The sequence below is a fragment of the Hermetia illucens genome, chromosome 5 (genome assembly GCF_905115235.1).
Source record: "Hermetia illucens chromosome 5, iHerIll2.2.curated.20191125, whole genome shotgun sequence".
NCBI classification, from domain to species: domain Eukaryota; kingdom Metazoa; phylum Arthropoda; class Insecta; order Diptera; family Stratiomyidae; genus Hermetia; species Hermetia illucens.
The window spans coordinates 50,419,849-50,433,263 of NC_051853.1; the positions used below are offsets into that span (position 1 = coordinate 50,419,849).

General features: G+C 39.7%; 1 protein-coding gene across 1 annotated transcript; it reads left to right on the forward strand.

Moving 5' to 3' along the window:
- Positions 1-866: 866 nt before the first annotated feature.
- Positions 867-11,487, forward strand: LOC119657829 (sphingomyelin phosphodiesterase-like). Its single transcript, XM_038064947.1, has 7 exons — positions 867-1,015; positions 7,342-7,502; positions 7,567-7,728; positions 9,796-10,367; positions 10,424-10,970; positions 11,062-11,244; positions 11,309-11,487. The coding sequence occupies exons 1-7, from the start codon at positions 928-930 to the stop codon at positions 11,468-11,470; spliced, it is 1,875 nt and encodes a 624-aa protein (XP_037920875.1). The 5' UTR covers positions 867-927; the 3' UTR covers positions 11,471-11,487.
- Positions 11,488-13,415: the final 1,928 nt, after the last annotated feature.

Below are 13,415 nucleotides of genomic sequence, written 5' to 3' on the forward strand. Positions count from 1 at the left end.
CGGATCCGACACACGGGATGACCCCGTTAATGGAACAAATGTCCACTCAAATGTTTTTATAAAAGAAATACACAAGATCTTTTATTATATACCTGAAGCATCCAGATTCCGGTTTTCCGACTTGCTAAATCCTTTCTTTGACGGCTGAGGATTATATGATTTCCAGATGCATCTTTGAGAAGGCATCATATGTAGTAACTGCAAAAAGAGGAGAAAGGCAAATGGTTATCGGTTGTTCCCTTCATCAGTGATACACGTCTCGCATGTACGACATGTGAAGTGGTTCCCGAAATATCGCTATATGCGAATAAAACAAATGACACTAGCGAAAAAGCAAAAACCGTTTAATTGTTTAAAAAAAAACAGTAGATAATCTGAAGGACAACAGATTGCCTTGCCAGTGGTCTAACTCCGCAATGGTGGCAAAGAGAGACGATTTTCCATGTCAAGCTGTCCAAGTTTGCTTGAAAGGGTGAAGTCAATAGCCTGCCGATTTAAACAATTTAGTTTCATCCGTGGGAGAAAATCTTTGTAAAAGAATTCGAGGTTGCTAGATGGACATTTCAATTAAGATTTTGTGTAAATTGATGACAAAAAAATCATTTATAAAAAAGGGTGGTCCTTTGCGTCCCTTTTGTAAATGATTTCCATGGCGATTATGTATTCTAAAAAAAGCAAGAGTAGATTGCCTTCCAGAGTGCATTGCAAGTTTAATTCTGTGCTGCGGACTACAGATATTCTATGCATCTGTTCCGCGAATACATAAGATTTGTTGATAGCACTTGTTGGAGCTGCATATAAAAAGCAAGCTTTCACCTAGAAACTAATAGTCGCACAATATACGACTGTTACGATATTCCTTTTTAGAATCTGTGCGGTTTTGAATTTTTTTCTTTTTTAACTGTTGGTTATCGTATCTGTGACGGAATGAGGTTTGCGATTGTAGTACCCTTTCTGCTTATAATGGTTCGAACCTCTGAGCGAAAACCCAAATTGCTATCGGAAAGGAGGAATGGTAAGTTAATTAAAGTAAATACGTGATTTTCGTACATAAAGTGGCTGGTATTACATATTTTTCCATTTTCTGTAAACGTTTGAATTTGAAGGGTGTAATACTCATTTGTGATTTAAGATGAAAAAACATCATTCCATTCAGGTCTTAGTTTATTTAAGTTTTTTTTAACTCCGACTTCAGCGAGTAGTACTTTGAAATTACGAAACGCGCAACTACCATCCTTCCGTTTAAAAAATACGTGACAATCAAATAGGTTCGATATTGGAAGATTAAGGGAATATCCAGGATGAGGAATAAGTTCCTATTCCAATTTTATTAACTCCTGTCGAGTCACTGAATGTGTGTGCTAGGCATGATTCTGCCTCTTGAAATAAATGTGTGAGACTAGTCGTGATAACTTCCTGAAGAAGCGCTGGTGATAACAGCAAAAGAGGGCATGCTGAGACTCTACGCATGGTCAAGGCAGATGAAGAAATTTATCGACAACATTACGAGATTACGGTGAACACAGGAAGGAGGACTCTTGATCAAATTATCGAAGAAAAAGAAGAATCACGACAATCTACAATAGAAGATGGAGGCTTCGTTCGTCGGGCAATCCACCGTGTAAATTGGCCAAGAGTATACAAAAATCTTGGCGAGGTGACCACCAAAGTGAAAATCTGTGAATTACCCAGAGAACAATTGAAACTGAAAGTGAATAACTATCTCTGTGGCGTCAGATACGGAAGCACTGCCTACGATAAAGTTTGCATCAGATTGTTCGTATTTAAGCCACGCGGGCAAACTCCACTAAAAAGGCTTCAAATGCATTGGATTCGGACACATGGCGAAGAATTGTACTACAGACATGGATAGATCGAATCTGTGTCGAAGATGTGGAGGGGAAAATCATTGGCGAAGAACTGCACTAAGAATTGTATATGTCTTCTATGTAGAGAAAAAAAAGATGGTAATTGCAACCATATAACAGGTAGTACCAGATAGCTTACATAAACGAGAATCATTTAATTGAATTTAAACTGCTGTTAAGCTTCTCAGGTCCTGCTATCACAAAAAGTCTTTGAAAAAGCAAACCACGTGGCTACTGTCTCTCAATAATACAAGAACCTCCATCCATGGGAAACAGACGGAAGGCAAAAAGCTACAGTGTGGGGCTCTGGAAACGTAGCTTTGCAAAAAGCATCGTGAATACAAAGGTCAATGACTTCTATACTTACCGCTCTTATGTCGCATCAGGTATGACAATACAGCAGAATCCTGGTAATTTGTGTGGTCAAGGGGCTGACGGTTTGGTACAAAATATTGGGATTACCAATTATCGGAACTGCAAAATCAAGAAAATTAACTCAGGGTACCGGCAAATTTGTACCAATTAACAGTAAATATGAATAATCAATGTACGAATTATCGGGATCCGACTGTTCCAGAATATTGCAATATTCCAGGCAGAGTAGCAAGAGACGCCGAAGAACACAAGCCTAAGATTATTGCTGGCGACTTCAACGCGAGGGTAACAGAGTGGGTAAGTCGAGAAACAAATCAAACCGGAAGAATCCTACTCGAGATTTTCGCTAGTCTAAGCATCGCCCTGGCCAATGTCGGAAACGCTAGGCTCCGTCGTCGATCATACCTTCGTAAATAGCTCGCTGGTCGCTGGGATGTAAGCGAGGAGTATTCGCATAGTGACCAACAGGCGATATATATTAAAGTTGATAAGCGGCCCAGAACAATAAATGCTAACCTAAAAATACCAGAAAGAAAAAGATCACATGATGAGGATCTATTTCTGGAGGTATTGCGGTGGAATTCCGAGCATACTAGAACGGCAGTCGATAAGGCTTCGCAGTTTTCCTAATAAATATATCGAGCATTCGTTGCTTCCATGTCAAGATGTGCACACTACTAAAAGTGAAATCCTAATACTGGTGGAACGCTAAAAGTGCGGTACAGAATGCCTGAAGGCCACAAGGCGAAGTCAACTTGAAGTATAGACACGCGGGTAACAAGTTGCAAAGATGCATTACGAGAAGTAAAAACGATTGCTTGATGATTCTCACTCAAGTCGGTTATGTCGGCAGTAAAAGTAAAGGTTCACCTCCTGTTATGTTTCCCCAACATGCGCAAACTATCTTCCTAACGATATCACTAAGCTCCGAAGACATCCCGGTACTAACAGCAGATAAAGATATGGACACAAAAGAGTCCGGGATAACGCTGCCCTCTGTGTTGGTCGAATCTCAAACAAGAAGAATTAGAAGCATGCTCGCATAGATGTTGTATTGATCCTGAAGCTAGGTAGTGATAATGGAGTCAACGTCCTGTAGACCTATTTGCCTTGTGAATATAATAGGTCCTCGAGCGAAAAATCTCGTTTGGATTCCGGAAGAGTTGGCCAGCGGTTGATGCTACCACAATGATTATTGAATTTGCCGGGAAAACCTTTGGCAAATGAAAATACGGCGCAGATGGCGTTGTAGTGGACAATCCATTCAATCACCTCAACGAAGTAAAAATCTATGCGAGCGACACTATCTGGGCGACGGGGTGAAGTTTGACGAAAACAAAACTGAGTTGGTACTTTTTATAAGAGGTGAAAACAGAAAACCGTTCGAATTTCCATCAGTATGCATACTATTCATGCTTAGCCATCAGGGGGCCCATACACTGTCAAACAAATTACGCAACGTAGGCTGTTGAGGTGGTGTCCCCTCTTCAAACCCATCAAAATTCGTGCCACCCATCTGATTAAAATTTGATGGCCCCCGAATTTTTTTAACAATCATGACCAAGTTGAATGTTCACGCCTATTCCGTGAGGAGAACAGAATAGAGAAGCTACATATCAAACATTTTTTTTTTCTAACCTCGGTAAAGAACTACGGCGGTCACCATCCCTTTGAACGCTAGGGTTTAATTTTGAGTCCTATTCCCGCAGTGGGAAAGGAGGTCCACTCTCTTAAATTCCCCGCGTCTAATGTGGGGTATTTTCATATCACCATGGTCAAGTTGGGTTTGCCAATTGTTGTTGTTTGTTATGTTTATATATATGTGGAGATACCATTTACAAAAGATCTCTGAAAGTATTTGGGTCCGTCCTCAAACAATTTTCAAAATGAAGAGGCTAAGATAAATGTAATCCTTAAATTAGATTGGCTAGGAGTCGCACGCGATAACAATACAGATAGATACAATGCATTTTAATGGCATGTTGCTCGTATCGTTTCCAACTTACAACTAATGTTTGAATAAAATTTCACTAAGTGTATGGGAAATGCATTTGCACAACGCAACGTTGTGCATTGCTACCATCCGTAATTTGTTTGACAATGTATCGATCCTATAATACCTTGGAGTAACTTCCGACCCCAAACTGAGTTTTAAACCCCATTTAAGCTCGACATTAACAAGGATGCTTTCAAACGATTACATTTGTCGCAGGTCATCAGCTCAGTTCTCCTGTCAGGGGGAATTAGCGATAAAAATCGTAGAAAATCGCAAACAGCTTCAAGATGCTTGACTATGTGTCCTTCGAACATGCTGCGCCTACCGAACAACAACGTATAAAATGGCATGGCGGGGGGGATGATTTCAGTAGATATTTTAACCGAACAGGCAAGCCACTTGTACGAGATGCAGGAAGCGAACCCTATCAAGCAAACTGAGCGAATGAGGTCATTGACTGCAAAGCAGTAGCAGCTAATCCATGAACAATTAACAACTGAACAGCCCCGCGAAATAATTCCAGAACGGGGGTCCTACTGGTAGAGTGTAACTGGGGGTCATTGTTCAGTTAGAGATAATATTAGCTAACGGATTGATTCCTAGCAAAAAGGAAGAACCAGTTTGGTTATCAACCTAACTTTCTTCATTTCTTCACTTTGTCGGAATATGTCTTGGACATCATCGAACACTATATGTGCAGTGCATCAGCTAATGGTTTTCGATTCGAAGAACAAGCAGATTGCATAGGGGTGGACGGATAAAATATATACCAGGTTTCTTTTCAAGAGCAAGGGATGACCAACATACTATATCAGGCATACCCTTGGAGAGACCAGCAGCCCGTAAAAAAGCATCAGGCCTTGGTGATGCACCAAACAAAGCCATTAAGATACCATCATCGACGTCGGATATATTTGTTTGTTGTTTGAAGCATACTTGGGGGATGCGATCTTGCCTGCCTTGTACATATCTACATATATGCCTATTTGATACTATGTGAGGCGATACTACGGTCTTTTGGATACTCTGGAGAAAATGCTGGAACGAGTAATCTATAGCAAAGTGCTCCTTGTCATAGAGAATTATTGAGGCTTATCAGTATTCGGCTTCAGTAGTCAGTTCAGTGTCGGATCAACTTTTAAGCTTGGCTCAAAAAGGAAAAACACGAAAGGGTATTTCTAGCAATATTGCACAATGATTGGATTGATATGGAAAATGCATTCAACTTGGTCGATTGGAGCGCAGTAAGGAAATCTCTGGCAAAGATTGAGGTATGCTTGTCGATAGCTTTCTAACAGGAACAATGTTTTTGTATGACACTGACAATAAACCCACGAGGTACATTTTTCTGTAATTTAGGGCTTTGCGCTGGGAAAACTATTGTGAAATATCAGTGATATACTTAATGTTTTAGCTGCTAGGGAGCTTGGGATAGACATAATAAGGAAATAACTTTTGACATCTGAATGAAGAACCAAAATATCGCCTCTGAACCAGCAATTAAATACCTTGGAATGGTGATATATGCAACCTGATCGCATCAAGACGTCCAGTTTGAGCATACAGCTGGCAAGGACGATGCCTAATGTTGGGGGTCTGCGATGCACTGCAGCAATTTATTCTTGGTAAGGAAATTTTCAACACTAATTTCTATTCCCAAACACTCGGCAAATGGATGGTTGGGGCTTGACTGAAACCTTCCCAGGAATTTGATGACAGCATGAATGTCACCATCGTCCTTTTAATTGGGATCGGGCTTAGAATGGACGAGATTTAACCACATTTCCAGCTCGCAAGAAAGTAGCCGTTCCGCAAGTAGTCATTAATCAAAGAGGACAGGAACGGGCTAGTGACTGCAAAAATTTTTTTTTCAGGATAATGGTTGAGGTTTTGTCAAACCCGGTCAATGTTTTGTTTTTGCTCTATTTAATGCGATCGTTTTAGATTCGACGAAGTTAATTGGTGAATCTAGTTGGGAGAAGTGGGTGTGGTAACATGATGGTTTGATTGATTATTTTGGAAAATGATGGTGTTGATTTAAGAAAGGCGATTGATGCATCGAATCCAGATTCAAAGCCCCAGTCACGCATGCGGAGTGCGAAGTGATAAGCTTTAAGGAAGAGTTTCGAGTCACAAGGGCGTATATTTTTTCAGGGAGAGAAATATTTTGGGAAGGATATCATTGCAACTGGCAGCGTTATAATTTTTTTCCACGTTCCCTTTATATATTTGGTTATAGATACAGGGTGAGGGGTGAGGATTCTGCCACTGATTGAAGTATGGAGATCGTGGATCTCGTTGTTCAGGGAGGAATACTGTGAAGAATATTATTACTTCGAAATAATTCCCATCATAGGCTTTTCTTTCTTGTAGGGCTTGAAATAGAGATGAGGTTTTGGTAATTTAGAGTTGCGATTTTAGACAGTTCGGATCTAAAAGAATATTTGATGATCCCATAGTTATTGTTCCTGAAATTAGATGTTTTTGAAGGTCGCGGACGCATGACTCGATAGGAAAGGATAATGGCATCGCAGCCAATGATATTAGAAGATTAGGGACCCTTATGATTCGGGGCCATGATTCGCGAACTAATTCGGGGCTGGTTCGTGCAAAAGGATCCGATGGCAGGCAGATTACCTCTGGAGATTTAAGTGCATTTTCAGGAGTAAAAAATTGTGTGATGAGGAACTTGCTGATGAATTAACTTGACAAGGCTTGTGGGAGTCGCGGTGGGTTTATACTCCTCCACGTTTGGCGAACTATACTGCATATCACATGCAATAGGAAGAGTGCGTTTCAAATATTTTGTTACTTCCAAACCATCTCGAACGATGTGGTAGACTTGTTAGTTGAAATGATGTTGATCGACTTTTGGCCGATAGCGGGCATCTATGATGGGTCCGATTCTCCCTGTGACCAGCACACAGGAAGAGATTGTGTTGTTGAGCAGGTAGCAACGACTACGAAAATTTAAAAAAAAAATATAGAATGTTCATAGAAGTTCTTCGCTTTTTTTCTATATTTCACAATGCATCCATTTATAATTCAACCAATTTTTTGCCGTCGTTATTCATTCTTCTTAAATTCCATTTTTTTCATCAGAAATATCATCGTCTCATCCGATATTGTACTCTGTCGCTGAGTCCTTCGAGAAGGAATACTCTAAGTATACTGAAACAGGGCTTAAAAAACTGTGGAGAATGCTTAAACCTCCAAACGAAATTCGAACTCAAGAATTGGAATCGTTATCAAAGCCACAACAGGTGAAACTCCCACATACATATATTTTTAACTAATCTTACATATTCAATTTTTATCCTATTTTAGGAATCAACTTGTAAAATATGTCACTCGTTTGTTTTAGTACTATTCAAAATGCGCCGTGGAGGCAAGGATCCTGCGATTTTACGAGCTCTGGTTTTGAAATTTTGTATTGACAATGGTATCCAATCTAGAATGGTTTGTGAAGGAGTTATGGATAAAATGCTCGTAAGTGAAAATATTGAAATTTTTCTAGTGTCAATACCATATTGTAAGTGAAAAGATTGAGCTGTTAACAAGAAAGAAAAGGCTGTCAGATAAAATATTATTGTCCTTCACTGTTGAATAGAATCCCGGAAAGTGAGTATGTATATTGTATATTCCTCATTCTTGGTAAATGGCAGGAGGAAGCCAGAGGAAATTTCTCCGCCCCTAGCTAAAACCTTGTATAGACTGGGTGCTTCTATAGTTTGACTAATATTTTCATAAAATTTCCCGAAATTGTTGCACATCGTCAGTGCGTGTTTGAACTTTGAGAAGTTGAAAAGTTTTCGGAACCCTGTCCTCATCCTAGCTAGGATACGTCCATTGACGGAGTAATTATTTTAACTGGACAGCGTCAATGTTGACTCTATTGCGGCTTCCAGTTCCAGCTAGTTCCACCTCAATATGAGCCATGTTATTGCTTAGGTGCCTTACAGAGGATTCGAAATTTGTTTACTCAGCATTACTTATTACTTTATTTCAGAGTTGCCCTCAACGTCCTACTGTTGTTAACTGTGATTCGATATAAAAGGCTACTCTGGAGCTGGGAAATTGCCTGTTCGCTTATGTTTTGAAGGAACGTATTTATATTTGAAACATGAACATATGTAAAAGCAAATTAATCTATATATTTAATAAGATAAACAGGGATGGATTAATTTTAAGAACAATAGGGATATATGTCCTATGCGTTCACTCCCTTTTTTGCACTGACACTAAAAAACAATTTTCGCAATAATTTTTTTTTTTCAATTTTGGCACAATTTGTCCCGGTTTTAGGCACGGGAGTCACGCCTTCATCCTTCTCCGTCTGCAGTATTTCATTAAGAAAGACCTCTCAGCGATTAGCACGTGGAGGCGGAGATACGGTTTGGTAGTAGAGCTGTTGGTGTTGGTTCAGCAAGCGTCTTGTGGGTTTTATGGTACATCGTGTGTACCAATCCAAGTTTCACTTTGGGTCCTGTACTACCCCTTGCCTTTACCAATCGCTTACTTCAGAATACTCTCTGCAGTCGTATGTGGAGATTCTCATTATAGATTATTATGAACTCTTCTGTTTATATTGTTGCGGCTTTGGGAACACGTGTGTCTCTGTCTCAGTACATGGTGACACTTCTGGTCTTTTCCGGCCTGTTAGTTTAGGGACTATAACCCTGAGCCATTCAGCTGTGTTCTACGTCGTGCAATCTATCAGTATCAAACTTAGTCGAAAGCGAATGCTGCTGAATATACGAATGGCACTTCAACCTTTACAAATCTGTTCGACAATAAAATTTCCATCATTTCCTGCTCCTTACGAGTGTTAGATGTAGTTATGATCTAGGTATATAACCTTGATCGCGGTAACGTAGCTAATACCAGGTTTCCTGTCATCAACTTTCGCCCCTATTCGGTCTGGGATTTCTTCTTTCCTGGATTCGGTTTGGAATTTTTGAGAGTATTTCCTCCATATGAGCAGATTTTTCCAGCTCCTCTCTATCTATCCTGTTCCATCTTGATGGTCTTTTCCGGCTCCAGCCCTTCCTTTAGATAGTGTAGATGCCACCTGATTTCTGTGCCACTGAGGCATGTTTTCTTTCTGAGGTTCCATCTACCAATCTCAAATAACCTCCTGTTCGCCCTCACCTTTTTTGAGTGTAGATATTTTTTTGTTGTTGTTGATTTTGTTATTGATTTCGATATACATATGTATCCCACGAGTATGGGGGCTAAGAGTTATGCGGTGCCATAGTTTCTAGTAGCACGGTAAGGTCAGACTTACGCTTGAGGTGAGTGGGCATTAGAGTGCCTTCGTTTGAATACAGTTGTAAAGCATCCAAGGGCATGACTTACACCATGAATTGGGGAAGATATTTTATTTTAGCTACTGTATATTCCGCATCAATCTATTTGGAAGTCTATTATCATATTGTAAGCAACATCTGGGTTCGTCAGCCTCAATGGAGAAATGAACAGGTTCCGTTCAGCCAGTGTTTGATGAATTAAATTTGATATTACGGAATTTTCATCCGGTTTACATTTCTCTTGCAGAAAGTACTACTCTTCATTGTCGACAATCGTCCAACACTCTCAGCAGTTTCAGTTTGTAGTGTCATCCTACAAGCATCGGGCTGTGTAAATGATGATCCTGAATTTGACTGGCATGTAGGAATTACTCCACCTGTAAAAAACATTGCGATTACAAAGAGCTTCTTCCCAGCATCGAGAGCTGATAATTTGAAGATAGTGCATTTGTCTGACATCCACTACGACCCAGAATATAAAGTGGGTTCATTGGCTAATTGCAAATTACCAATGTGCTGCCGTAGTACCGAAAACAATTTCAGTGATGATTCCGATGCTGCTGGTTCCTGGGGTGACTATCGGAATTGTGATTCTCCGTTAACTCTTGTTGAGAATACTCTGGATGCAGTATTGGGAGAACACTCTGACATTGATTATGTTTACTACACCGGAGATTATGTCGACCATGCCGTATGGAGTACTTCTGTTACGGGCAACAAGAAAACAATTTATGCAGTGGATGCTTTATTGAAGAATAAATTTAAGAATACACCTGTCTTTCCTGTCATTGGTAACCACGAATCGGATCCAGTGAATATGTCAGTCTAAGAGTGTAAATTCTTTCAATCCATTTTTTAACGATAATATTCTTTAGATTCGCGCCGGAATATATTAAGACGAACGGGCTTGAATCGGGGTGGATATACAATTTTCTTGCTAACGAATGGTCAATGTGGCTACCAAACGCGACTCAAGATACGATTCGCAAAGGAGGCTACTACACCGTGTCACCACGAAGAGGCTTCAGAGTTATCGCCATCAATAATAACGACTGTTACACTTACAACTTCTGGCTGCTATTTGATCCAAACTATCTTAAGATCCAGTTACAATGGCTGCAAGATACTCTCTTTCAAGCTGAACAGGCTGGCGAATCTGTCCACATCTTATCACATATTCCCTCTGGCGTAGGAGGATGCCATTTTACTTGGTCTCGGGAATTTAGGCGTATTATTGATCGCTACCACAATATTATCGGAGGAATTTTCAATGGGCATACACACAGAGACAACTTCTCAGTCTACTACTTGAGATCTAACATTTCGGTTCCAATTAACGTGGCCTGGAACGGAGGAAGCGTGACTCCATATACTAACGTGAATCCAAACTACCGTGTTTATGGAGTTGAAACGAAAACATACGTAAGTACACACGAAGTTATTATTTCGGCAGAATAAGACCATTTCCTCCTTCTCTGGGACTCTATATTCCACAAAATAATGATGTTTGCAGCAAGTTGTCCACCATGAAACTTGGATAATGAACCTTACACTATCCAATATGAATCCGGAAAGGTCACCATCTTGGATCAAAGAATATTCTTTCGTTAATGCATATGGTGTACCGGATTTGAGCCTTGGTAGTCTTGATCAACTTTTATATAAATTTGCTTTGGACAAAGATCTTCTAAGGAAGGTGAAGCAGATTCTAGTTTTGAGTACATGCATATGAAACATGAAATACATTTTATTTTTTCCAGTATTGGAGTTTCCATGTGAAACTTGGCGATCCTTCCATCAAAGCTGGATGCAATACCCATTGCCTCCAACAGCTTCTCTGTGATATGGCAACTACACAAGGAAATTATTTAGCCAAGTGTAAGGAACTGATTCAAATATTCAGTGTGGCTCACTCTGGTTAAATAAGAAGATCAAATATTGCAAAAGTGTACCTTCTACTCCAAGACAAATAAAGCATAGAAATCAAGGTACAAAACGTTTTCCAGTTTATTTAATGTATGGCCATTTAAAATCGATAACTTCCCTCGAAACATTAACTACACAAATCAGTTAACGATGAAGCTTAACTGTTGTTCACTGATTCGCCTGATTACCTGTGCAAATTAGCGACTGCATTTCCTCGACAAAACCAATGCCATGAAATTCGAATAATAACTCGAACGACAACTTTCATCAAGTAGGATGGAATTTTAGAGATCCTGAGGTTGTTTATAGGATTTTTGAGGTTCCCGAGGACTGTTTTTATAAGTTTATATTTTCCATTCTGTTTGTGGTCTACCTTGGTCCGATAGAAGCTTTATTTTTGGAAACAGATATAAAATATTTCTGAAAAACTACTTGCTTCAAGTCCCATATCGAATTTCCTGACACTTCTTTTTGATGTTCAGCACCATGGGCACTGCCGCTTCGTCAATATTGAGTGCCGTCCTATATATATATCTAGCGCACGTCCGATTGTGTCGCATTTCTAAAATTTAACTGAACGGCTTTCTTATAATTTAAACAAGTTTGGAAACCGCAAGCTGCATGCTTTAGGTATGAAAGGTTTTGTGTATTTCTTATATAAAAATATTTCAGTGGACATTTGTGATTTTTCGGTTGGGTAGTTTCTGAGAATGGGTTTGTGAAAGAAATGATCAGATTCGGCCCCCCGCACTCCCCATTTTTCCAACAGATGTGAAACCTAAGATCGGCATCGAACAAGTACTAATCGAGACCTTTCATTTGATACCCCACATGACTATACCGATTTTAATAAGGTTTTGTTTTCCATAAAACCCTAAAAAGTCGGAAACTGAAGATTTAGCTTTTTAGGTTTCAGAAACCTGGTTTTGGGGCACGCATATCATTTCGCACCTTATCATCTTTTACCACCACCATTATCCGTCATTCAAATTCTTGTTTCTCATTCCCATATCAGAGTATACCAAAAGTATTAATGTATTTTCAATTATTTACAAATGGTCAAAATGTATTACAATAATTTATAAATGATCATTTTTATTTTCTTCTGACAATGTTAATCGCAAGACCCTCTCACATTTAAATATCCTAAAATTCTAAAACTCATTTCCTGGACATGCTGGGCATGCATTTTTGACGTTTATTTTAGGCTAATGTGAAACATTTCGTAATCAAGTATTTCAGCTGATATTGCGAAGACTTTTGTGAAAACAAAAGCTTATTAAAATGGGTTCACGGTCCGTCTGCTGCTTGCTTTTTTACGAAGGTGTCAATCCGCAAAAGACACTGGACTGGACGTGCCAGAGTGAAGGATTTCTAGTAACTAAAACCTCTCCTGAATCCTCTCTCTGCCGTTACTACAACGCTTGAGTACAACTCAATATTTCGAGATGTTTTGCAACCAAAACCAGTGTTATGCCGTCGGCGTAACACCGTGGTCTCCTTCGGAACTGAAATATTAATTACGTCATTGCACATGATATTCCACAGTAGCAGACCAATTACGGAACGCTATGACACCGCTGCGAAGACAAAGTACGTCTTCGATCCATCATCGGTGTTAACGGTGTTATACCAGTTTTTGGAAGCTGAGATAGGCTCTATTGACAGCCAACAACCGAGTGCGGATTTCATCGTCATAGCTATCAACGGTTGTTTCGACCCTAGATAGGAGAAGTTATCAACGGCCTGAAAGTTGTAATGGCCTATTTTTATTTTTCTCGTTTGGCCAGTGCGATATGATGTTGTTGGTTGTTTGTTTTTGGTGCTGATATTGTCACCATACATTTTGTCTTGCCTTCATTGATGTGCATCCCCTTGTCTTGGACCGTTGTTGATGTTGAATGGTTTTGAGAGTGATCCCGCTACTTTTATCTGGCCTTG